The sequence below is a fragment of the Antechinus flavipes genome, chromosome 5 (genome assembly GCF_016432865.1).
Source record: "Antechinus flavipes isolate AdamAnt ecotype Samford, QLD, Australia chromosome 5, AdamAnt_v2, whole genome shotgun sequence".
NCBI classification, from domain to species: Eukaryota; Metazoa; Chordata; class Mammalia; order Dasyuromorphia; family Dasyuridae; genus Antechinus; species Antechinus flavipes.
In genome coordinates this window covers 57957250-57983593 of record NC_067402.1, presented here as the reverse complement: position 1 = coordinate 57983593, position 26344 = coordinate 57957250, and the positions used below count along the sequence as shown (strand labels likewise).

The 26344-nt window shown below is 34.5% G+C and overlaps 1 protein-coding gene across 4 annotated transcripts in view; it reads right to left on the bottom strand.

Annotated features, from left to right (window-relative positions):
- Window positions 1–26344, bottom strand: part of MLLT10 (MLLT10 histone lysine methyltransferase DOT1L cofactor) — a 218202-nt gene continuing 191858 nt past the window's right edge. For 3 of the 4 annotated variants that reach the window (XM_052001711.1, XM_052001708.1, XM_052001712.1), the window contains 9 exons: window positions 20663–20780; window positions 19248–19320; window positions 14485–14639; window positions 12429–12617; window positions 11740–11828; window positions 11221–11582; window positions 9924–10020; window positions 8424–8636; window positions 1–6578 (listed from right to left, as the gene is read on the bottom strand). In XM_052001711.1, the coding sequence (XP_051857671.1) occupies window positions 6534–6578; window positions 8424–8636; window positions 9924–10020; window positions 11221–11582; window positions 11740–11828; window positions 12429–12617; window positions 14485–14639; window positions 19248–19320; window positions 20663–20780 (1341 nt within the window). In that variant the 3' untranslated portion in view covers window positions 1–6533. Of the gene's footprint in view, window positions 7099–8423; window positions 8637–9923; window positions 10021–11220; window positions 11583–11739; window positions 11829–12428; window positions 12618–14484; window positions 14640–19247; window positions 19321–20662; window positions 20781–26344 lie in introns of all 4 variants that reach the window. The other variant, XM_052001709.1, reaches the window with a different exon arrangement.

The window sequence follows — 26344 nt, the reverse complement described above, 5'->3', positions numbered from 1 at the left end:
TTAAGCATAGTAAAGGAATTTTATTGGGATGAGAACTTGGTATTTGACAAAAACCGCTGAGCAAACCAGAAAGCAGTCTGGCAGAAACTAAGTACAGACCAATATCTCATACCACATATACCAAGATAAAATCCAAACAGATACATGATTTGGACATAAAGGATGACATTATAAACAAAGAAGCAAGGAAATTATCTGACAGATATTTAGATAGAAAAAGAATTCATGACCAAACAAAAGATAAAGAAGCTCACAGGAAGTAAAATGAACAATTGTGATTACATAAAATTAAAAAGATTTTTCATGAAATTAATGCATCTAAAATTAAGAGGAAGTCGACAGAAAAAAATCTTTGCAGCAAGTTTCTCTAATACAAGATCTTTGTATACAAAATATATGTATGTATATCTATATATATATATGGAATTGATTATAATCTATAAAAATAAAAGCTATAATTGGTAAATGGTCAAAGGATATGAACAGGCATTTTTCAGAAGAAATCCAAGTTTAGTAGTCATACAATAGCCATACAAAAAGAAATGTTCTAAATCACTATCAGTTAGAGAAATGCCAACTAGAACAACTCTGAGGTTCCACCTCACTTCCATAACATTAGATAAGTTGGTAACAACAAAAAGACCAAGTGAAAAGGTTGTGAGAAAGCAGGTAAATTAATACACTATTGGAACTGTGCAGTAGTCTAGCCATTCTGGAAAGCAAATTTAAACTATGCCCCAAAAGTTATTAAATTGTGAATACTTTCTACCCAGCAATGCCAATATTAAGTTGTATACTCTTTTAAAAAGGCAAAAGAAAGAAAAAAAAGGACTCTCATGTACAGAATATATATAGTAGTTTTTTTTTTTTTTTGGAGTATTAAAGAATAAAAAGAGAGGATCCATCAACTAGAAAATAGTTGAACAAGTTATGATACTGCCATGGAATATTATTGTGCTATAAGAAATGAAGATGTTCTCAGAGAAACCTGGGAAGTCTTGTTTGAACGCATGTAAAATGAAGTGAGAACCACCAGTATAACAATTTACACATTACTATTGTGTTGTAAAGACAATTTTGAAAGTCTTTAGAACTCTAAGCAACACAATGACCCACATAACAATTTAGGAGGATTCATGATGGAACATGCTACAATGAGGTGAGATTTGAGAGCAAATCAAAGCTTTTTTTTTTTTGGACATATCCATTGGAAGGATTTGTTTTGCTTGACTATACATATTTGCAACAGTGGTTGCTTTTGTTTTTCAGTAAGGTAGGAGTTGGGAAACTTGTTGGTTGAAAAGTATAAAAAAGTTAAATTTTTAAAAAGGGTAGTATGATGAATGCTAACAACTAGGGAGAATGAGGATAGCTTCAGAGAGAAGGTAGTGCCTGAACTTAGCCTTTAAGAATAGAATCTGAAGCAGAGATAAAGATACCTGAAAGGCAGGAATTTGAGGGTGCCTAAGGAAGGAAACCCAGCAGGTGTCAAAGCACAAGGATGTTTGCACAAATGTTGTCACCAGTGCACGTGGCTTATGGTTAAACAAATTTTTTTAGTGCAGAATTCTCCAGAGACCAAAACTTGGTCTGATCTCCACTGCAAATTTATCAGAACTGGACCAAGAACTGGGAGGGGGGAAAAGCTTATCATGTATTAAGATCCATACACTGGACCCACCATGTGGTGCCCCTGGACAACTGATCCTCAAAGTAAGTAGGTGCTTCCTTAACTGCCTTGAATACTCCACTAAAAAAGTCTTTCTAATGTTTGAGGCTGTGGCGTTGTTGATTTCTTTCCACATTCTGTGAGTTTTAGTGATTACAGAAACAGGCACCTTCAAGCAAAATGCAATGGAGAAGTTCAGAAAGTTATATGATGCCAAAACCAAATTTATATTGGCTAATTATGGAACCTGCTGACGAGATTCAGAGTGGTATAGAGTACCGAATTTAGAATCAGGAGGCAGATTTTGAATCCTGGTTCTGCTGCTTACAGTTACTTACCTGTATGACTTTTGAGGGATCTACAGCCTCTCTGGGCCTGTTTCCTCAACAGGATGATGAGAATGATGGATGAGAATGTTGAACGAGATGTTCTCTGACTTTTGTAGCCAAGATTCCAAAATTAAACTCTTCTTAACTGTAGGGAAAATCTTGGTGAGGCCCTTTCAAGCGTTTCCCTTTGCAATTCCTTAAGTATCATCATTATTCTAAACATCAGCGTGGTCACTAAACATAACCCAGTTACAAATGTCAAGTGGAAGAAATTCTCAATATGAAGGATGGAACTCAGAATGAATTACATTGTGTGATATGACTTCTAACATGTTTTCTGTCATAAACCATCACTCGTTCAAATTATTCTTTCCTCCTTTAATCTATTTCTCAATTATTAAGTTTTTCTTTTTTCCAGATCCCAAATATGAACCTGCGAGGTAACTGGGCCACCACGTATGCATCCACTTCATCCTCTGGTTGAACACCTGCTGAGAGAAGCCTGTGACTCAGCCCCGGGCCTATTTGATCTGTTTATGCCTAAAGTTATGCTGTCTCCAACTACTAGTCTTACCTATGACTGGATGGCCAAATAGCACTCCTCAGCGAGACTGTCAGTCCAGAATTTGCAAGGTGGGGCTAAAATGTTTGTTCCAAGATGCTACTGTTGAACAGCAGGTTAGATGAAGAATAATGTCAAAATATTATCTTTGGCCTCAAAAAGTTGTGACAAGCCTCTGTACTCTCCTGATTCTAACGTTCCCTGCCTTGCTACGCTGACCCAATGTACCAAGGAAAATAGAAAGCATTCCTAGAAGTCATTTTGATAGGGATTTCTTTCAGTAGCCTGGAATTTAAGCTTAGGTGCAAAACTGTTTAGTTGTTATTTATCTAAGAGATGTTGTGTTTACTTTGAGAAAAAAACAAAATACATGCTTTAAGACTGAAACAAACCAAGTTCCTTGCTTCCTCCAGTTCCTGGCCCATCACCTTTCTTTTCTTAACCATATTTCTCTTGTGGTTGGTAAAGATAAAAGACACTCTGGACGTGAAATCAGAGGCACCTATTATCCCTTTTTCATGGGATGTCTCTACGACCTCATTTTCCTCATCTGTAAAATGAGGCTGGAGTTTTTTTTTTTTCCAATTCATCTTATAATCTTATGACTCTGTCACTTGCTTTTCTGCTTGTTTTTATTATCCTCAGTCTTTGATATAAACGCATAGGTAGTATTACATTCATAATTCTCAGGTTTCTGCCCTTTTAAAACCTTAAGGTTTACCCTTAAACTCACAATATTCAGCATCTCAGATGTGCTTTCCCTATGGAGTCATGCTTTCAACGAATAAGCTGTCATTCAGTAAAAATTAATTCTTTGGAACATTCACATAGAATGAGGATTATCAAAAATAAGACATGCAAAAAAGCAACACCTTAGGATCTCTGATTATGCTTTACCATTGAGGCCATGGAATCACACCAAATTATAAGAAAGCCAGCTCTAAGTATTAGACACATTTCCCAACTATTTCTAAATCATACCACATATACTTGGGCTCTCTTCCTCTCACTTTGTACTCCAAACATGAGGCTATGGACTCAACTAGGTGGACTCTCATTGCTCTTACCCAGCTTCCATGGTTTAATTTTTTTGGTTGTTTGCCAACCACGTCTTCTCTTCTTTACCTTTTTTAAAGCTCTGTTCACCTTTCAAGGGTTATCTTCCTCTATTAGAATGTAAGCTCCTCAAAGGTAGTGACTAACTTGCCTGTTTTTATCTGTATTCTTCTTGCTTATTATAGTGCCTTTCACATAACAAGCACATGTGATCATTCACTCATCCAGTCATTCACAGAAACCACAAGAAAGCTACCCACCTTCCCCAAAGCCAGCCTATGTCTCCTATTGACACTACTCTATAGCCACCAGAAAGCATGAAAAGGGAGGTTAGACACTGAAATCACTTTGGGGGAGTGGAATGGAGGATCCCATCTGAAAATAGAAGGGGAAGAACAAAGGGAAAAACTGTAATTTGTTTAAAGAGGGATACCTTCAGACTTGGGACAGAAATAAGTCAGAAGGGGATATAAGCAGGGACAGTCTACAGATATAGACAACTTTGTAAAACATTGAAATGGTGATAGCTTGACTAAGTAGGAGCTTGAGGCTCGCTCACTTCCCAGGACCTTGAGACTATTTCTCATAGGGGCATCTAGATGGCTCAGGGAATAAAGTTACAGGGCCTGGTATCAGGAGGTCTGACCTCAGACACTTAACACACTTCCTAGCTGTGAGAACTTGAACAAGTCACTTACTCCCAAGTGCCTCATTAAAAAAAAGAAAAAAGAAAGAAAATAGATGAACTATATGAAAATAAGAAAACAGACATATAGAGACTATTCCTCTCCAGTCAACTCTTACTTATTAGGGGATTGCTTATATGGGTCACTGAATTATCTAAATCCCTTTGCTTTCTGTTCTTTCTCACATTCTCTTTGGTCATTTCAATTATCCATGCTCTCTTTGTTGGTTAACATTCACAGATAATTGAAAAAACAAAGGGTATTTTTTAAACAAGAATTAATGCTATCATCAATTAAGTGACATCTACATCATTGTCTGTTATCTGAGTAAAGTTCAAATAAGACCAAATTATTTACTTTTTGGTGGGGTTGGGCAGGGAACAGAAGATCGAGATGGTGGAAAGAATATGAATTTCTAAATGCTTAATTCACTATGACAAAGCACACAAAATAACACAAGCAATGCTTCAGTGACAAATGCAGGTCTTCCAACCTCCATCTTCTCCACAGGGCTATAAACATTATTAAATTTTATTAACAAAAAACTTTGTACATTTCTTTTAATACATTTGGAATTTTACATCTAGGTAAAATAACAGCACATTCAAATTTTACCATTTATACAAATTGTTACAGAATAACAACCAGTGGGCTAAGTAAAATAAACCACACTGATTTATACTTTTGTAAAGTATCTACAAAAATGATTTGACAATTTCTTTAAAATCCCCCTGAACATATAAAAATAAATTAATTTTTACTTTTTCAATTAAATCTACCAATTAGAAATATTACAAATCAAAATATCAATGTTTTCTTATTAATTTTTCACAATACAAAACAGATTCACAAAACCTTATTTACAGAAATGAGGTAAGAACTGTGCAATGTTTAACCAAGAGACATATTGCAGAATTAACATGTTCTTCCAGCTAAGTACACAGTGGAGGTCTAATTACAGCTGGGTCTTTTCCACTAATAATTCACACATTTAAGTACAGATCAGTGGTTATTGCCCCAATTGTTTAATTTCTACTCTGCCTTACTGTCACACCAGGAGCTTAGCTACCCTAAGTGGAAGTGTCGTAATACAAGTTTTACCTGTTTTAAACACTGTGGTGTTTCAATCACTGGCAGTAATGGGAAGCAGTTAAACAAAACAAATCTTTCTTACATGTCCACTTTCTTTTCTGGTGACTCATTAGTGGAAAAACACCCAGGTAATAGTTTTGCCTGAGCTATCTACAGTGGCATAGAAAGTTTTAATAAAGGCAGAACCAGAGGAAAGGCTGCTGGTACAATGTCCCAAACTCCCACTGCTTACAAGGACTGCCTACAGTGCAAGCTCCGCTGTCTGGAGCCATTTCAACACAAAGGAGGTACTTCCAGGCACTTGGTCGAGGCCAAATATGACCGGCACTTTCCAGAGTGGCCCTCTCTTATGGAAAGGATTCTTTTTATATGAATTGATCTTGTTCACCCAGCAGCATAAAACTTGCTTAAGGTTATTAATAGCTTTGTGTTATAAAATAAGTCAGTACTGACTCTAAGGTAAAAGCATTTAGCAGTAGACATTACCATCATAACTTGATTAACAATACAGATCAAGTCCCAACATAAAGGAAATCTCTCTAACAAAAAGATTGCCCAAGTCCCAGCTGATGACCCATTTATTTCAAGCAATTTCCAGTACAATAAAATTCCAGTACAAGAAAACATTCTGGATAGTCCCTCAGATTGTGTTAACAGGATTTGACCTGCAGTCAAGCATATCTAGCCACAGCAAAAGATCATGGTTTTGTTGGTTCTTTTTTCTTTTCAATTTATGTAATAAAAATCAAGTAATTTGTCATTGGAATAAGTCTTCAGTTTTGCTATTTATAAGTCCAATTTGTAACGAAAAATAGTGCAACAACGATATATTTTCTCTTTATGGTCGATGCACTCACTGCATGTACATTGTTGCATTGACAAAAATAATTAGTTGCTGAACTTTCCTTCAAAGTTCATGAAATCTTGGGGAAGAAAGGGAGAAGAGTTCCATTTCAGTGCAACAAAGCAACAAGGAAGTAAATCCAAGCGTTAGAAGAATGTCCTCATGACAAATCATCCTTTGCTGTGCAGTTAGCTCCTTGTTGCATTCTTCATAGTTGCAGAAAGGAGGGCTGCACTAGCAACCATAAGAAGTGCTAAAACAGCAGGATAACGAGTTTCCAAAAGGTTTCTATGGGTCAACTTTTCTCTTGTGCAACAGGCCCAGTTTTATCATTAAGTCTCTGCAATTAAAATTCAAAATATTTTAAATCAAAGTTGGCAAATCAATCTGGGGCAAACAAAACATCCTAAGTCATGATCAGTGCCAAGTAACACAAAATATGATTTTTAGAATAAGGTAGAGAGTTCTTTTCTGGAGAGCCAATAGTCTCTGAAGGTTGGGATACTCTAAACTTATATATAAAAGCAAAATGAAATTGAGCAGCATAGTGAGAGAGATTTAACTCCTCTTATTTTTCCAGGGATGCTATTTACGAGGCATGAAAGAGAACACTTTTCTATGGTTATGCTAATTAAATATCTCCAGTTATCCTAGGCTCGGGCCTTCTTCCTCTCACATCTCTGTATTTCTCCAAAGCTGCCTAAATGTAATAATGTCACCCATATCCTCATCAAGGCTTCATTTCTTCTCCATTTCTGGTCTCTGTTAACCAAAAGATACATTTATATTGCTGTATAATCCAATGTTAGTTGACTTGTAACTTCACCTCATCAGTCTGGCAACAACTTGTGTTTGAAGAACTGGGAAGGAAGACACAAAACTATTCAAAAATCAATATTGAACTATTGAAATTCAAAGAATCAGCAAAATAGTAAAGCTGTGACTCAGTCCATGAGAATGACAGTTGTTTCAAAATTAAGAAGACAGGGATTGTTCTTAAAAACAGTTGGGGCAATTAAAAAGTAAAAAGTTTAGACTTGGCCAATCAGACAATGAACTGTGAACCTGAGATTGACTATGGAAAATTTAGCTAAACACATGCTGAATGAACCCCTTTCTTCTGACAAAAGCCAAATTTGCAGTGTTTAAACTCAGAAAGTATAGAAGAGAAACATTTACAAGGCCAAGAGAAATAACCTGTTTTAGAAACAAGTCCCTCTACATGCTCAAAGCCTCCCTTAGCCATCTCTTTCAAATCCCAAGGGTGCTCTTCATTCTAGTATAACTGGCCTGCATTCTGTTGTCATTGCAAACTTGGACTTAGCATTTTACCTATGGCTGGGTTCATACTTGGCTAACTATAGATTCAATGTTGTTTTGTAATATAAAAATTCTACTACATTCCTTCCACTATTCTTTTTCTTTACACCTTTCTCAACCTTCAGTTTTTACTTCAATCATATGTTTTTAGGCTAGAACTTGCATGAACATTTTAAATGAGAAAAAGAGAAGTAAAGAAATTTATAAAATTTATTCTAGCAAATGAATGGGATTTATTTACTTTTCTAGGAGGAGAGGAATCAAATTAAAAGAGAATTCAAGAATTAATTTTAGCATAATTCCTTTATTTTAAAACAAAAAGTTTTATATTATTCAAGTAATAGACCAAATTGCACAAAGCAAGGATTTAAAAATAAAATCTAAGCGGCCATGCTATACAGTGTGTGTGTGTGTGTGTGTGTGTGTGTGTGTGTGTGTGTGTGTAAATTAAAAGAATATCAGAATATAATTGGTGTACAAATATAGCCTGATATAATTAGAAAAATGCATAATAAATTGGCTTAGGTATTTTTAAATTCCCAGTTGCTAAGACAACTGGTTTAAAAATAATTATCAAAGGAACTTTTTATACAAATAAAAACAAAGGTTAGCTAAATGAAACTCAGTAGAGAAAAGCATTAAATTTGAGTGAAAGAACAGGAGTTCTATTCTATAGACAGTACTACTCTGTCTGTAATCTCTGGCAACTCACTTTGCTGCCTCTGGGCCCCAAATGACCCTTCTGTAAAGTGAGCACTTGGAACAGATACTTTCTAAGGTTTCCTTTCAGCTGGAAATTCAATGACTAGATCTAATAATTTTACTACTCTCTTGTAATGCACATAGAGTAATGAAGTCTACTTACTGTTACTTTCTGATTGGTATTATCCCCATGAATTGTGAGAAATGGGTTGGTGGTTGATGGATGAAGTGGGGGTGCCTGGGTGCCTGCAAGGAGGTTATTTATGGGTATCTGCGATGGGCCAGGGAGCTGTAGCTGCTGTAGTTCTGGTTGATGGTGGTGCTGCTGGTGATGCTGCTGCTGTACTAATTGATAAAGGAGGGCCTGGTGTTGTTCCTAACAAAAAAAGAGAGGAAAGAGGTTGGAGAGAAAAACAGGAATGGGGTTACAATGAGTTCTTAATCAATAACATTAGATTAAGTCATTATTAACATTAGTACATACTTCCCTTTTTAACTGATACCACACTTAAAATCTAATCTTAGATATTTATAAATCTGTCATTTTTCAAATTTACAAGGCATACTATCCTACCTTGTCTGATGAGAAAATAATCCTCTCAAAAAGAACTTTTTCATAACAAAGTGAATTCATAGATTACTCACTAATTTACAAACATACTGGTATTTACAAGTCCAAATAGTACCCAAGAGCTAATTCTTTTCTTGATTTGGTCACATGAAAATTTCTTATAGCAAAAATTTTCCCACAATCAAAGAAGAAAACGATTGTGTCCACGATATTTGTAATGACAACAGGAATAATATAACCCTAAAACCTTGTCTCAGCAAGAAAAATAGAATTTAAGTGCTTTCAGTCTTAGCCCTAGAAGTCACTTTACATTCAACAATATTTACTAAGGACTTATTTTGCTGCAGAAAGCCTAATAAGGTAATACAATGTGGGCTGGAAATGCAATATCCACTAATTACAGTAACTCTTGATTAAACAGAATGTTCTATTAACCAATTTATTGTATTTTAGAGCCAAGAACATAAGATCCTCAACCTTCCTCTACTTCACCCTTGACCACAGAGCAACTTCAAAATAAACTGTGGGGTAAGTTCTCATCTATACTTACTAAACAGGAAGAGGCAACACCATGCTAACGGTCTTAATGGTCTAGAATATCCTAAATCAAAGTTCTTTATTATTTACACTACACATACATCATATAGGATATTCTCCAATTACAAAGTCAGGAAACTTGGACTTTCACATTTCAGAAAAGTTTTTTAACACTTAGGACTTGAAATAAACAAACAAAAAAGTTTTTTTCTGGTTAATTCCAAGTTAAAAAGAGTTGAATTAAACAGAGCATTCCATCTATTTTCCAGTTATTTGATATTTTGCTAAACAATAAAAATCTACTCCAGGTATCCAAGGACTTTGCTGGGTGTCAGGGGAAAGTTTTTTTGTATTGAAACATATCAAGGCTAATCCACAAAGAGAAAAAAAATTATTTTAGATCCTGGTTGTTTCTAAACTGAGCTTTGAAAGTATCTAAGGCAAGACTTTTATTTACATATTTCTCATATCAATAATTTTTTTAAAATGTATTATGAAGATCTGTTATATAAGTATTTAAACACATATTCATGACAAAAGAAATTAAGGACTTACAGATGTAAGTTGCTGAGAATTCAACAACTGTTGAAACTGCTGTTGATGTAGAAGTAGTTGTCTTTGTTGATCAGACAATAAGCCTAGTCCAGAGGCACTGAAAAATAATGATTCAAATTCTGACTTTCCTCCATATAATTTTCTGGTTTGCTTCTAGAATAAAAGTCTTTTCATTTGAAATTTTAATGCAGAGACAAAACCAAAAAGCGGGCAATGGGATGGGAGTGGACGCTTATCTCTTCAGTTATTCTGAAGTCAACACATTTACAAATTTTCATTCACTCAAACCCATACTCAACTAGATCTCTATTCCCATGAATTAAACAAAACAAAACAAAAACAAAATACAAAAACCTCCTGGCTTATTCTACAGAATAACTAATTGTCAGTATTTTAACACAAACATTCTAAGTTATCCAAAGGCAATTTGTTTAAAAACAGATCAACATTTTAAACTGAATTTTTTCAAAACAAAAAAAATGACCACAAATTGCATTCAATACCTTAAGCTTTCAGGGAAGGCAGAGAAGGAGAAAAGTGGAAATTAGGCAAAAATAAAATAAAATAAAAAACTAAAAATTAAAATTTCTAACAATATACTCATTTCCAAAAATCTTGTTTAGTAAAAATATTTTTGAGTTCTGACTATTCACCCACTTATTTCAAGTAATATTCAAAACAAGAGAATTATGGAAAAGCTAAATTATGTGGCCCTTTCCCTTAAAATTCATGACATGTTTGCCTTGTATTCTACAACTTAAATTTTTTTTATCTTAATTCTAAAAAGGCAATCAAATGCACACTTTAAAAAGACTTACTATTCAAAGAATAACTAAATCCATAATAACATTACTTCTTTTCAGAATTTATGAAGTTCATGTTAGAAATGATATGAAAACACAGATAATGACATGGGGGCAGAGTGCTTTGAAAAACATAGATATCATAGACCAAAAAAATAACTGAAACAAAAGTCTAGTGAACTAAAATTTTCCAAGCAAGTATAGATGACAAAAGCAAATCTACGCTGTCTTTCTTTTGAGCATCATCATCTTAACAAATTAAAAATATGCCACTCTGTCACTTTTTCTGTTATTCACTAATTTCATTTTAAATATCTGGATTAATTTGTTTTGAAAATGCTGTATACACCTCAAATACAAAGAATTCATTTAAAAAAGCTATATTAAGGGGAAAAAAATGTGGAAAAAAAGTTCAGGTCTTCCTCAAAAAACCTTAAAAACATCATTGCTCCACATGAAGAAGCCCCCAACCCAGTTTCTGTTAAGTTTCTTACCTGTTATTCAGTGTTGTTGGCAGTGGATGTGCTGCATTAGGTGGCACAGTTGTGTGGGTAAGGGAAGAAGGGTTCTGTGATATTGTGACAGGGGTCTGAATGACTCCGTTTAAAGCTCCTACAATTCCATTGATTGCCAGTTGGTTACCTGGCAGAGCTCCAATTATTCCACCCACTGTAGGCACCGCAGGAATGGTGGATGTTACAGTCTGCATGCCGCCAGCAAGCGCCCCCACAGTCACACCATTGACCTGTTGAACTCCAGCCACTCCTGAGCCTTGTTGAGCCGGACTCTGCCCAGCAGGAGGCGGAGTGGAGAGGGCCGAAGAACTGCTGGTGCTTTGTCCACTGGAGGTTAAGTCCTGATGTAGGAAAACACAAAGCTGAATGGCAAAGAGCTTAGCAGTACAGAGCTGGTCAATGATTTCTGGAAGAGTTTAACATAAAAGGCTAGAATTGACATACAGCTCTAACACATACATAGCAAGAAAAAAAAAAAAAAAAACATGCCAAAATTACCTGATTGAGTGCAGGAAGAGAACTATCAGGTAAAAAGCTGTTTCCTAGATGGGGACTCTTACTGCTGTTTAAGGAATCTGAGGTTGGAGCTAATAAAAGAAAAATAACATGAGACTGATAGCCTGGTAAATATACAACTAAAATAAAAGCTCATGTTAAAGCTAAATGATCCCCAACTGCCAAGGTGAAAATCAAACCTTTTAAAAACTTGTTACAGAAAATAAATGTGCATGCCTAACATAGGATGGAAGGGCTTGACTGAGTTCACTAACATGGGAAACTCCCTAAGAAGACACTCCCTTCACCACTGCACCTCCATGGCAACTCAGTCAGAGAGGTGGTGAGCAGGTGTCAGATTCATATAACCCTAAATCCACAGAATTGGGAAAAGTTTAATAAAATAAACAAAAATACAATTCAACACAGTATTACTTTGCAGTTTTTCTGAGTCAATATATAACCTGCAGGAATCTAATTCTATTTGAATTTGGCCCTCATGAGCAAAAACACATGGTCACGTGGATAGTTAGGTAGGACCCTTCCCCTTTTCTGAGTCCTCTCTGTCCCAGTACATATACATACACATCCCAATTTAGTTCAAAGTTGCTACATAGAAAGGAGGGGAAATTTTGAAAGTTTAGTCAACATTCCTTATATACATTAAAAAAAAAAAAGTTTTTTCCACTTACCAGTTTGTGCTGGAAATGCATGAACTTGATGAGATGGACTAGGGTTGGTGGTCAGAGTAGGAAAGGGGACAGAGAGCTGGGCATTCAGTAACTGAAGACGTTCCTTTTTTGCTGTCAAGTTTTTGATTTGTTCCTCCAATCTTCGATTTTCAACTTGAAGTTGATGTAAGGACTTCAGCATTCCTAGAACTAGTAATCAAAAGACTAATGAGTGGGATGACTTTTACAAGTTTAAGCTATTTCACAAGAAAAAAAACCCCAAATAACCCAAGCTTGATGAAGCTACGGACAGCATGGCCAGCTGTGCCCTGATTCTTGCCAACATGCATATACTTCCATATAGTTCTAATTATTGTGAGCCCTCTGCTCTCCTCACTGTAGAGTTTATATACAAGTTTTCTTGTATGGATGAATGGCCTAATGCTTGTCATTTCTAATGACAGAGTGGATTATCATGGTAATTTGATTTCAATTTTTCAACATTATCAATAGTGCTACTATGAATATTACTGAACCAATCACCTCCTACTCTATGAATTACTGCTTGGGGATATATTCTGAGTGATAACTTTTTTCATAATTTGAAAAGCTAAAACTATTCCATTGCTTTATGTACATCAATTGATATAAAAGTCAAGTATTAGAGATGGAAATGATTTTAGTTCCATGAAAAATGTAGACTGGCAAATAAAACAAGATGGATGGAACCTGTTGTGCATTTTGTCTAAATTATCTAGGCAGAAGTGAAGGAAAAAGCATTTCATTTTTTGGATGCCCAATTTATATTTCTACCAATATAAACACAGCTATGAAACAAGGGGAACCAAGCTTAGCCCAGTCTCAAAAAACTTTACTCATTATTCACAATCAAAATCAGAATGTTGAAAAGATAACAAGAGTTTAAATAAAAATAAAGAATGGCTTTTATATATATATATGCTTTCTCATCAAGGTTACATTTAAAAAGAAAATTTACTTATCAAAGAACATAATTCTCTCCCACAAACACTGAATACCTAGTTATTTATTTATTATAAATTAATTTATATTACTCTATATACCTGGCTGAGGGCCTCATAGTCCAGCTGCTACCTATGTTGATCTCCAGATCACCCAGCAGGGAGCACTGTGCATGCACTGCAATCACCATCCTTTAGAGATAAAGTGCATCCCATTCCAAATCATCAACTTCGACCCTGACCATTACCTCAAATTTTGTCTCAATTCCAGAACTTGGATCTCCCAATTGGCAACCCAGAGAGTACTGCTCTTGTGCTACAGTGATGGCCACTTTTAAATTTCTATGTATTAAAAAGTTGTATTTGTTTAATGTGACCTCTGGGCCTATTCCAAACACAACTCTATGATATAGGCACATCTGGTCATTTCCCAAGGATTTAACTTTTATCCCTCCTCTTCAAGAACATACAAAGGAACCCTCAGTGTGCCCAAATGAGATGCAATAAGACTAAGCTAAACCTGTCCTCCAGCTATCATGTTTAAAGGATTATCCCGGCATGAATTTCCTCACAATTAGCATTTTTGTCAGGATACCATTCATAAAAATACCAAATAGATAGCATTTGGCTCACTAACGCCAAGCAAGATAGTTTTTTCAATGAAACAAAGCAAAGAAGGTTTATACCTTTTCCCAAATCATGAAACTTCTTTCTCATTTCCCCCCCTTTAAATCTAGGCATACAATTCTATCTGCTCAATTAAAAATCATCTGAAATAATCTTTTTTCCCCATCGTTGACTTTGTGGGGACCTGGTTTATAACAAAAAGTGAAATAATGCTAAAAATGTTGCCTATACTCAGAAAAAGACCTTTCATGAACTCCCCCAAAGACAGGCTTTCCCTTAAAAATAATAATGCTAAGATATAGCCATTGTAATTTAAAACACAAGAATGGGATAGAAAAAAGCCAAGAATGATCAACATTTAATATAAGAATTTAATTAGTAATATTAAATAACATACAATTTATTAAAGTCTTTAGCAGCTAAAGCTTCAGACATAACAGCTATTCGAATAAAAGAAAAGGAATACTTACTGTCACTAGGGGTGCCCTGTTCTAGCAAAAACTGCTGTCCTTCACTCCACTGTCTCTCCAAAAGCTGCTCTATGCTGGCCGCTACTGGGGGCAGATTTTCCAAACTGCTGTTCCCTGATTGATCATAGCGAATCTGTAAGCTGCTTACAGGGGAGCTGTTGAAAATATTATAATTCATGCATTAAAAAGAAAAAAAATACTTGGAAGGAAGGTTCCACTAAAATTTCTTACCTTGTTTTATTTAACCACTAATGGCTATATACCCATACTTTTCCAGTATTTAGTTGCTTATGCCAGATGTCTCTGATGTAAAATCTAACCAAAAATTTAATAACAAATGTTACCCCTTCGAATTTAACATGAAGTTAATGCATTTGGAAATTAACTAAATACTATTTCAACTTAAACTACATAAATACAGCATATTATCTCTAAATGGACACAACAAATTTGAATCCTTAAAATTTGTACAGTCCTTCAACCAAATCCACTCAGCTTAACAGGAAAGACCAAGATACTTCCCAATTTAGTGTCAGTTTCTGCATGATTAAAAAGAGTTTATTTATCAGTCTCACCAAATTCTATTCCTGATAGTTTAAAAACAAAAACATCACAGGCATTTCACAGCTAGAGGTGCCTAAATTAAGAAATATGTGTATATATCCTGAATACTTTAAAGTTCAATATCACTTTTGTCATAATAGTTTACTAAAGTATGAAGAATTAAAACATGCAAATATCATACAAATGTAAGAAACATCAAGATCAAGGGCAAATTTTTTCTTTCGTAGAAATGAAAATACATGAATATGTTGCCAAAAACAACCCCTTCCAAAAATGGCTTCTTATAGTTTAGAAGTCTCTTTTTTAATTAACATTTTAAGTGTTGGTACTTTTTTAAAAAATTACTTATTAAACATGAATAAAAATTGTCAGATTTTAGGTATTTGGATGACTTTGTTGTTTTTCTGTATGATAACCCAAAACAATTGTAATCTTTGGAGTGACGAATTATTTCTATAATTTACTAAGTATGCATTTCAGATGGTAATTAACTTTAAATAAACATTAAATTGTAAATGAAATACTTAACATATTTACAAAACGATGAAATTTGACTTAAAAAAATTATCTCTTAGATCCAAACATTTTGATGACAAAAAAGACAGATATGAGTATATTGTCTGACACTATTTCCATAATGTATTCCTGAGATTTGAGGAAACTAACAATGTACCAAAAAGAAACTATTTTTTTCCACTTTATTACTTAACCACAGATAGCAAATCAAAAAAGATGAGAAGGGCTAACTAAGTAGGCATGGAGACAAGAATGATAGATTTTAGAAGCTGGAAAGAACATCAAAGGTCATGTAGTCCAACCCCCTCACTTTCCATATGAAAAAATGCTGCCTAAGGAGGAAGGTGATTTTTCCAAGGTCACACAGGAAGCAGGAGAGCAGAGTTTCCATAGATTGCAGAGATCTCAGATTTGGGACTTTACTGATATAAATCAGTTTTTAAACAGGGGAATATATATTCTTTGTTAAAGGAACATGGAGAAAGGAAATGTCTTTAAAAAAAAAAAAAACTTTGTAAAAAAAGCTCTGAGTTTGCAAAGGTAATATTCCCAGTTTTAGCAATAACTCCTAGAAGGGAGACCAGGCAGATTAATTAAGCACTTCATAGCTAAATGTCCTTCTTTCCAAACCAAAGGGGGGGGGGGGGGGGGGGGGGGGGGGGGGGGCGAAACTCCAGTGGGCTCAATTGGGCAAAATAAATAACTTGAAACTAATTGTGGACTACAAGAATAAACAATTATTAACCAAAAAAACAACTAATCTCAATATACAATTTAAAACATTTGAGGACATCTCTGAGAAAATGCAGGAAAAATAATTTGACATTTACACAATTTTCAAAGATTTTAGAATGCATTTTCTGCACAACGGCTCTAGGAGAGAGGCTAATATCCTAAATATTATTTAATTTCTATCATTTTATAGATGGTAAAACTCAGGTTGAGGGTTTAAGGGACTTGCCAACATCACTAGTAATGCATACACAAGTAGTAATGACTTCTAAGTATTTCACTGAAAGTTTATGCAGCAAAAATTAAGAGAGTTTGGTATTAACAATGTTTTTCAATTAAAGTTTGACATTACTGAAGAATCCGATTTCTCTAAAATTTCATTTGTACCCTGATGCAAGGTAGAGGTACCTGAAGTGGATCCTGAGATCCCTTCTACTGCTAATTCTGGGCTTAATTGATAGACTTAGTCAGAAAGAACATAAGAAGGAAGAGAAATACAGTTAAGGTCTGAGGAGTTATGAGAATTACTGATGTAAGTTATTTTAAGTCCTTCCTGAATTGAAGGGCTAGTCAACCTTGTTCCATACAACCTTAAGCCTTAATTTTTCTGCTTTTCCTTTTCCCCTACCATGGATGAATTCAAATTCAAAACATTTTCTAACTCCTTAAAGGAAAAAATCTGAAGCACTTATTTATGATATAAATAGCAGAAGGTTATTGAAATGACCATGATTTATGTTTTTTTATGTTTTAATTCATAATTCTTATTATAAGGATAAAGAGAGAAAAAGAGTCAGCAATACAGGGGGGGTTTGAGTAGCAGGGTATAAGTTGAGTCTTACTAAGGACTTTTTTTTTTTTTTTGGCTCCCAAAATTATACCCTAGAATTTCTAAGCCTGCTCCCTTCAACTCAAATATTATAGGTAATTACAGTTTCCTTTATTATGGCAGCTAGTTGATAGCTTTTCTAATTGGGGATAGGAGGAGGTTATATAATATATAAAAGGGATGGCTATGTCTAGAATTTCCTTTTTCTTCCAAAAACAAACTCAATTTTCAGTGTTTCTTGCCCCACCAAGTACAAGTGGTCTGATGAAACAGAGTAGGGATATACTCAAACTTCATTTACTGAAATTTTGGAAGTTTTAGCATGGCCCTTGTTTGTAAGGCAAGAGTATGACTGGACCTTAAAATGTACAATTACTTCAGACTTTCAGATAATCATTAAAAGTATATCAGAAAAGATATCACACTTATACCAGAACCAGTTTGCTAAAATATCCCAATCCCACTGTGAATAGCCTGTAATCTATCAAGACAAAAAGAAATATCTATATCACCAAGGCCATAGAACCACTGGTGTGCTTTACCAGAGAGTCTACAGAATTTTACAATTTATAAAGGGACTGAAAAGAAGCTTAGAGATTACATATCAGGGGTAAGTATTTCACTTGGTATGGCCTGCAAGCTAAGGATGGTTTAAGTTTATTTTATTTTATTTTATTTTATTTTATTTTATTTTATTTTATTTTACATTTTTAAAAAATAAAATAAAATTTTATTTTAAAATGTAAAATAAATAAATGAATGAAAAAAATTATTAGCTCCCAGGTAGGACCAAAACAGGGGGTCACAGTTATACTTAGTTCATAAGCTGTAGGTTGCTGACACCCTCGTCTAATCTAACACCATCATTTTATAGAGGAGATACTGGAGGCTCAAAAAGCCATTGCAATTAGCTGTTAGTGACAGAATAAGAAATGCAATCCAGTTGTTCCAACATAATGGGTTAGTAGAAGTAATTAACATCTAAGCTTTGCAAAACATTTTACAAAATAAGTATTTCATTTGATCCTTAAAACAAGCTTGGGAGGTGGGTACTACTATTACCTCCAATTTAACATATGAGGAAACAAAGGCAGACAAGAGTTTAAATGACTTGCCCAGGGTCATATAGGTTAAGTGTCTCAGGCTGAATTGGAACTCTGCTTTTCCAGAATCTAGGTCCAACACTCTAATTACTCCACCACCTACAGCTATATCAAGTAGAGTGTTCTTTTCACTACAATTTTTTTTCCTTTACTTATATCTCATATCTATCTTTTCACTGGCAAAGGGAGCTCCTTGTGAGGAAATTCCCTCCATTCAAGCAAGCGGGTGACTGTTCTGCTATTCACCTGGAATCAAACAGCAACTCAGAGGCAAAACACGGACAGAGCTCTTGACTCTGAGACCACGCAACCTAACACAGACACATTCTAAATATTTAATAATACAATTAAAACATTTTCCAAGATTTTAAAGAATGTTCTAGGCATTAATCTCACATACTGATGTGAAACGCTTTAGACAAAGTGTACCAGAAATTTTCATAAAATTGTTATTTGACAATCTGCATCTTTTGATAGACATTATATGATAGATTAACATGAAGTCCATAGAAATGATTTGGGTTAAAACATTTTTTTTGAATTTGAACAGGTTTGAGTGGTTCAAACAAATTTTAAAATCAAATTTTCTCTATATTCATTTTACTCTGTAAAACAAATTAGTTTAATTTTACAAAAAAGTCTTATATCATTTTAATCTAGTGCAATTAAGTGGTTTTTTTTTTTAATTACATATTTTACAACAAAAATAAGCAATTGAAAAAATCCTGAAAGATTAGATTTTATCATCAGGCAAAAATAAAAAACGACAAACACACAAACTAAGAGCAATTATAAGCTTAAGAGAAGGTATTCCTTTTAACTTGTAAATATAATCATATGTGTTTAAATTAACACCCACATAAATTTAAAACTACTTTTCTTGTCAGTCTGGACAAGACATTTATCTACATAATTCTTTATGGTCTCACATAAGTATATGCTACTGATAAGAGATAAAGAAGTTTCCAAACCTCGGCATGTTTCCTTTGCCTTCACTCTACAGTGTAAATAATGCTTACCGTGGTGAGAGGCTTCCTCTGGGTGAGCTTCCCCTGCCAACAAGGCTGCGGCTATTGTCTCCAAGATCTGGATCTGCAGTGTAAATATTTCATAGCTGATAAAGTGACTCTCACTAGATAAGAGGTTTTAAGCTGCTGCTCTGATTTTTCCCTAAAACATATATTAGACCTTAAGCACTACCTCTGCAGTTACTATGAAGGTAAAAGAACTAATATGTTGCTAGTTTAAAATTGCTGAACTGTAGCGTGTAAGGCGTTGTCCCTACACGTTTCTGTGGGTGGAGAAGGCCATGGATTATGTTCAGTTCTTTCATTCTTTTCAATTTTACAGCACGGAAGCGTGGTTTGCATTTGCAGTGCCCTCCCCTCAGCCACTTTTAATTTCTACGGTGAAAGTAATGAATCACAGCTGTGGACAGCTCATCTGTATGCTTATCACAGCAAATCCTGATGCTTTGTATTTTTTAACACTTTCCATCCCAAGACAAGTCATAAAACACCTAATGCTTTATATGTTGACCCTCACGAGTTTAATATGAATATTTAGATCAGGATTTAATATTACCCAGACATCATTTTTTTTCTTTTCAAATTATTATGAAAAATTCACTAAACAAAATAAACACTTTTAAAGTAGTTTAAAATTCTATTCCATTAGATAACACAAAATCCTTTCCATTGGTAAAATTGAAATGGATGATTTTCCCTATGGCCTCTCAGTTAAATAACAACCCTATCTGGCCCCCTTCAAGGTTGTCCTCCCCTTATTCTGAGTCAAGTGACCTCTGACCCCTTAGAGGGCAAAGACATGACTGATCCATTCTTGGTAAACTGCTAAACCCATTCCCTTCCCCCAAACAGGCATGACTACTTGGACATGTCAACAAATCCTTAAGGATGGAATGAAACAAAGCAAATCCAGTGGCTCATTAAAACAGGAGAAGAGGAAAATGCTACAAAATGTCAACTGGTAAATATTCACAGGATTACTAAACATTGTAGAAGTTCTCTAACAGGATTTTTTTTTAAACCAAGTTTGTGTAATGCAATTTCATGAATTATGCAAATAAAGGTTTAGGCCGTTCACAGAGAAACCCCGTGTTATGTTACTTTCATTGCGCAGAACTGAGAACTGAACACATCAATCACAGAAGTCACAGGAGACGCTGCTGCATTCCTGCCTGCTGATGGCTCTGCTTAAACATTTACATTTCAGACAGTAAAAAATGCACATGGCTATTCTGTGGCACAGCAGAGCATTTACTTCCAACTGTGATTCTTTTGGGGGGGGGGGGGGGGGGGGAGAAATCATACAATCCTTTAGTAACTATATTACTCCTAGAGTTTACAAATAAAATTAGTTAGTTTTAAAGACAGTTAAATTAGAGAGGATTTCACTATTTCTTGAAACTTACCTGTTTGACTGTTTTCTGAGTGAGCTATAAGAGTTGCCATTGTTGAATTTGGATTTAGCCTATTGCCATACATATGGGATGGAGCTAGACTTAAGGAAGATCCAGACAGAGTATTTGCCTAAATGGGAAAAAAGTGCAAAGATAAATAGCTTGTATTTTGACAGCTTTTACTAGTTATTCCTTTTTTAGCTTTTTCAAACAAACCTTGTTACCAGGCATTGTGTCCTCACAGATACATCAACCAATAAATGTTTATCTGAAAAAGCATTAAGGAGATTATGATTTCTAATGAAATAAGAGTAAAGAGTACTAGTAGTTCAATTCTAATTTCCCCAAATTCTGATTTTTAAATTTTTGTTTTGAGTAACTTTTAAAATGAATGATGCATATAAAGTAAGAGAATGAATTATATTGCTTCCAATTTGAAAGTATGTAGGCAATGCCAGAACTCAGGAGCATGGTGATCATGTGGTTCTCCTCTAATTATTTAATCTTATTAAGGCATTTACCAAATAAGGGCAGGTAGACAACAGATGTCTCACAAATGCCTGGGTCCCTGACATCACAAGCTGACTGGAGAGGTCAAAAGGTCTCACTTCCAGCTCTACATCTAGCCTCACAGGCCATATTTCCTTTGCTTTAACTCTGTCATTAGTAAAACCTGCACAGTATTTTGTAACTTCCTGTTCTGATAGACAGAAGCCTAGTAAGGTTGTTTTTTTTTGTGTGTGTGTGTGTGTGTGTGTGTGTGTGTGTGTGTGTGTGTGTGTGTGTGTGTGTGAGGGGGGTGGGGGTGGGGGTGGTAATGGTGTTTTGTTTTGTTTTTATTTTAAAAGAAAGCAAACAGGCATCACAAGTATGTTTTCTATACAATACAGGGCTCACCGAATTGCAGCTTTGCCCTGACCCCATATAAGGCACTGTATTTTTGGCAGCTGGCCAGCTCGACTTACTGAAGAGCTCGTCCAAAGTTTGTAATTCATTCATGTTGCTAACCACAATTCTGAAGGCCTCTACTGGGACTTGAGCCAAACAAGCGAAAATGAACCCTTAAACAGATGAAGCAAAGGAGGCTGGCCAAAGTCTTGCATAATCCAAAGTAATAAAAATGCCTTCTTCACTGGGCTGCATGCTTTCTCCCTTTCGAAGAATACTATAGCCTTAAAATGCTACATTTGGAAAGGACATCATCACATTCACTCAGATGAATGGGGTTCTGATATGAAATTCTAACTGGCCCAGAATATACTTTTCATACAATTGATCCATAAAATATCCCTCATTTTATATAGATATTTTAAAACAGGAAAAAGAAGACATCTGAATATGACTTCCAAGAACTGAAGTATTTTTAATTCTGAAAAGTCAAGCACGTGACACAGAATGAGGTTTATAACCATGCACTAGAGACCAAGACGACAAAGTAGTTATTACTAGCAAAATTTTACAGGACTAAAACGGTATTTCTGAAAGGAATCATACCCAGCCATTACATTTTGGCTCCTGGCCAACTTATTAAGTATGATAAATGGACTTCTATAATTCACAGGAATGCTTTCAGTGATGCAGAATTCAGTTCATGTTTTTTATTGTTCCATACTGTAGGCCTTATAGTTCACAATTTCATGTAGCTTTAAGTTCAATCTGTCAATTGTGTTTCATTTGTCCTCTTAATTGAAGATTTGCATAAGAATCTATTAAGTTCTCAATATGTCTTGTTTAACAATCAATTAGTGGCCTCAAAAAAGGAGATAAAAATTCTAAAATAAGAACATTCTATTAGATATTAACAAATATTCCTCTTATACACGTGAAACAGAACAAAATTCCCTATATATATATATATATATATATATTATATATATATATATATATATATATATATATATTACATAAACAAAAATACAGTCCTACCTGATTCATTTGGTTACTGAGAATTAGAACTAAGCAATAAATGTCTTTAAGAAGTCGAAAGAGATATTATGAAATATCTATACAAAAGCTCATGCACTTGGCAACTCCTCAGGGACTATCTATTTTTGCTTTGCAAGACAATTTTCCTAAGTTGGTTCTTCTGATTTTCAAACCACAAAAGACAGTTAAAGGACTTGTGTTGCATGTAAGCACACTAACAGGAACAAGAAATGGCAAATGATAGCAAGGAAAGAAAAAGACAATCCAAAGATAATCCAAGGAGAGCCCGCATAAAAACAGAATGAAAACCCCAACACCAGTCTGAGACAACTGAGACAAGAGTAACCAAAAAATGAAAGTCTTGAACATCTTAATAAATCCTGAGAACATGACTGTATTACAGCCAAGTGTAATAACTGATATCACAATGATGACCTTAATCAAGAAAAGGTTAAATTGTGTAATATTTTTTAAAAGATTTCCATTAAAATGACTAAAATTTTTAAAACAGTGATGATTGAAGAGGTACAGCCAAGTTTAAAAAAATCACTATGAAGAATTATTTGTTCTCTGAGAGTTCCAGATAATTGAGGTTTTACTGTGTTTCAAATTCTACAGCTAAAAAGATCTATTCAGAACATATTTTTTTAATCTGCAGAGATTTTAAAATTATGACTATAGTATTAGCATATCTAATTAAGTAATCTTTAAATCGAAAATGTATCCCGACTTTCCCTGTTTTTTTTTTTTTAATTCCATATTTCTACTCTACACTAACTACAGAGTAAACGACTACTCTTTTTGACTAAGTATTTTCCATTTCAACAGACTTTGAGCTACCTGTCATCTTTTGATCAATAATTCTAAAATATATTGAAAGAGTTGCATAGGAATTGCTGAGACAATATGAAGTTTCTGAAGACTCTGGATTAGAGTAGAAAAAGGGTTTTAAAAAGATACTAAAATTTTGTGATGAGATAATGGATTTAATGGGAGTAATAATAAAAAGAATAACAAAAACGATTCACATTTTTATAGCACTAAGGCAGGCAACCTGCTGAAAGAACTATTCCGAATTAAAAAAAAAAAAAAAGGATTAAAGAAATAGAAAAAGTTTGTTAATAAGTTGAAGATAAAGAAATATTAATAGGGAATTATAAAGGATATAGATAATTTGGTATGAAAGATGTATATAAGGAATATTAAAAACCCAAAGGACACATCTTTTTTGTATCGTGCCAGTTATAGTGAATTAAGAGCAGGGTTTTTACCTAAAGTCACAGCCTACAACACAAACACAAGAACTAGCAGGCAAAGTTAGGCCTGACAGATAAACTGCTCTTGGGTTTTCAGACCTACCTCACAGACAGCCCAGTTTCAGACAATCTAAATTTGTTCTACTTGAGCCCAGCCTTCATTTGGGTGGCAGCTTGGAATGAATTTTATCTTCCAGAAAGGTCAAAATTACACTATTAAATAAGAGGACCATGGTTCCAGTTCTGGCTCCTCTTCTTTTGGAAGATAAAGATGATCCCACAGCAGGGCCATAACTAAAATAACTATGCTTGACATGGATTTGGGAAGTCGATATAAGATGTCAAATTTTAAATCACCAGCACCTTGAGAAGGTACAACAAAGCTCTAAAATTCAGGGATGTGTGAAGTTATTTTTTAAATTAATCTAACAACTGTATTGAATAACAATGAATTTCTTTTGTAATCCTATATATCTTATTTTATGCATTTAAAAATATTATTCTGAGAAGTCCATAAGGCTTTTTTTAATCACACTGCCAAAGGGATGCATGAAGGAAAAAATTGATTCCTCCTCTAGTCTGGGAGATTTTTTAAATTACCCTTAAAATGGTAAAATTTATATACAGAATATGAAAAGGGGAAGTTGTCATGAAAGACTCCCTATTTTCCTACAAATTCATTTATGAAGGAGCAACATTTTAGATTTCACAGAGCAATTCATAAATAATGAGAAAAATAAGCAGAACTGGAATATAATATATGAAAATACAAAGAAAACCTAATTCATACCCAAGGATAACATTCTGAACAATTGAATGTTTTTAAAAAGAAACATTTAAAATCAGTGACTAATAATCACATCCCAATTGGAAAACAAAAGAACAGTAGGTATGGATAAACAAGATCTAAAAGTAACCAAACATATTTATTTAGTGATCACTAAATCTAAGAACAAAGATTTCTGTGATAAGAGCTCTTTATATGACAAGTTCTTTACAAAAGCAGATAAGCATTTTTTCATTAGAAAAAAATTAAACCTGCTATCTCAGATAGCCTCCCCACCAAAAAAAAAATTATTATTATTTTTTTAAATGAGGGAACAAGATGAAACATAACACAGAAAAGCTATTACACTTGTGTCAATCAGTAAACATGTATTGTCTCCCAGGTGCCAGACATTGTGCTATAAAGCACAATCCTAGAAACAAAGATACAAAAGTAGAAGGCAGTCCCTGCCCTTTAGGCCCTAACACTCTAAGGGGGAAGATAACATATGCACCAACAAAGTAGTGAAGATAAAAAGGAAATCACCCACCCAGGGAAGGCCCTGACATCAAAGGGGGTTCTAGCACAGAATCAGGAGGGAGAGAACTTCAGGCCTAGAGGACTAGCCTAGGTAAATATTTCTTGTTCAAGGAACAGCAAGGAGGCCAGTGCCAACATTGCCTCTCTTGCAAGGGAGCAGGGCTGACAGAGGTATCTGAATGCCAACCAAAGGAAAATGGCTGGAATGGCGAGAGAGTGCGCAAGCAGCAGACAACCCCAATCGGCAAGGTCTGCACCAGGGACATGGTAGGGTCTAAAACTTAGCTTCCCTGATTCCCTGACCACTTCTTTCCACATATACCATCATCTTGCTTCTTGTCTAGGGTTAGAAAGACCTTATAAGGAAAACTAATTGCTTTCTCTAAAGAATTAGATTCCCTGTTCTAAAACCAGAAAGTCACTTCCTAAAAACTTATATAATCCACCCAATTAATGTATGGTATTTTGCAAACTGAAACATTTTAAACTGATGAAACAGAGCTTCACCTTCTAAGTTTCAAAAACTGACACTTTCAAAAAAAGCAATTTAAGACTGGGGAATGGGAAGTTAAACACCTTTGACCTTGCAAAGCTTTTTAGTTCTTATACTAAGTTCTACTACTTTGATTTTCATAATTCATTGGGAGCCTAATTAAGTGTAATTTCTACTAAACAAACATGCAGATCAATGCAATAAAACTTTTCTGATTGCTATAAATAATCAAATTATCATGGCAGAATCAACACATGTTGAGATGGAACATATTAGGTGACTGAGCCAAAACATGATTTTCCTAAACAAATCTGGATAAACTTACATCAGATATACTTAAAGCTTAACAAGTCTTTTTCAAGGAGGTAAACAAACTTAAAACAGAAGACATTACAGAAATTAAGTTTGCTAAGTAGACTGGCATAACAGATCAAAAATATTGGCATGATTTAAAAAAATTTCAGTTTGAGCTTTTGCCCAACTGGTATTTCATTTCCAAATTTTTAAATCTTTGTTTACAATTATAAACATGTTTCATGAAAAGTTTAACTGTAATATAAACCAAATTAAAAGAATTTGGGGATATTCTATGTGCCTTTCCTAGGGAGAAAGTCATATTAATTGAAACTACACAAGTATTTAAGTCTTAAAACTTAGTATTGTTTCTCCCCACCCCCCCACCCTCTCGGGCTGATAAGAGGCAGTAATAGAGG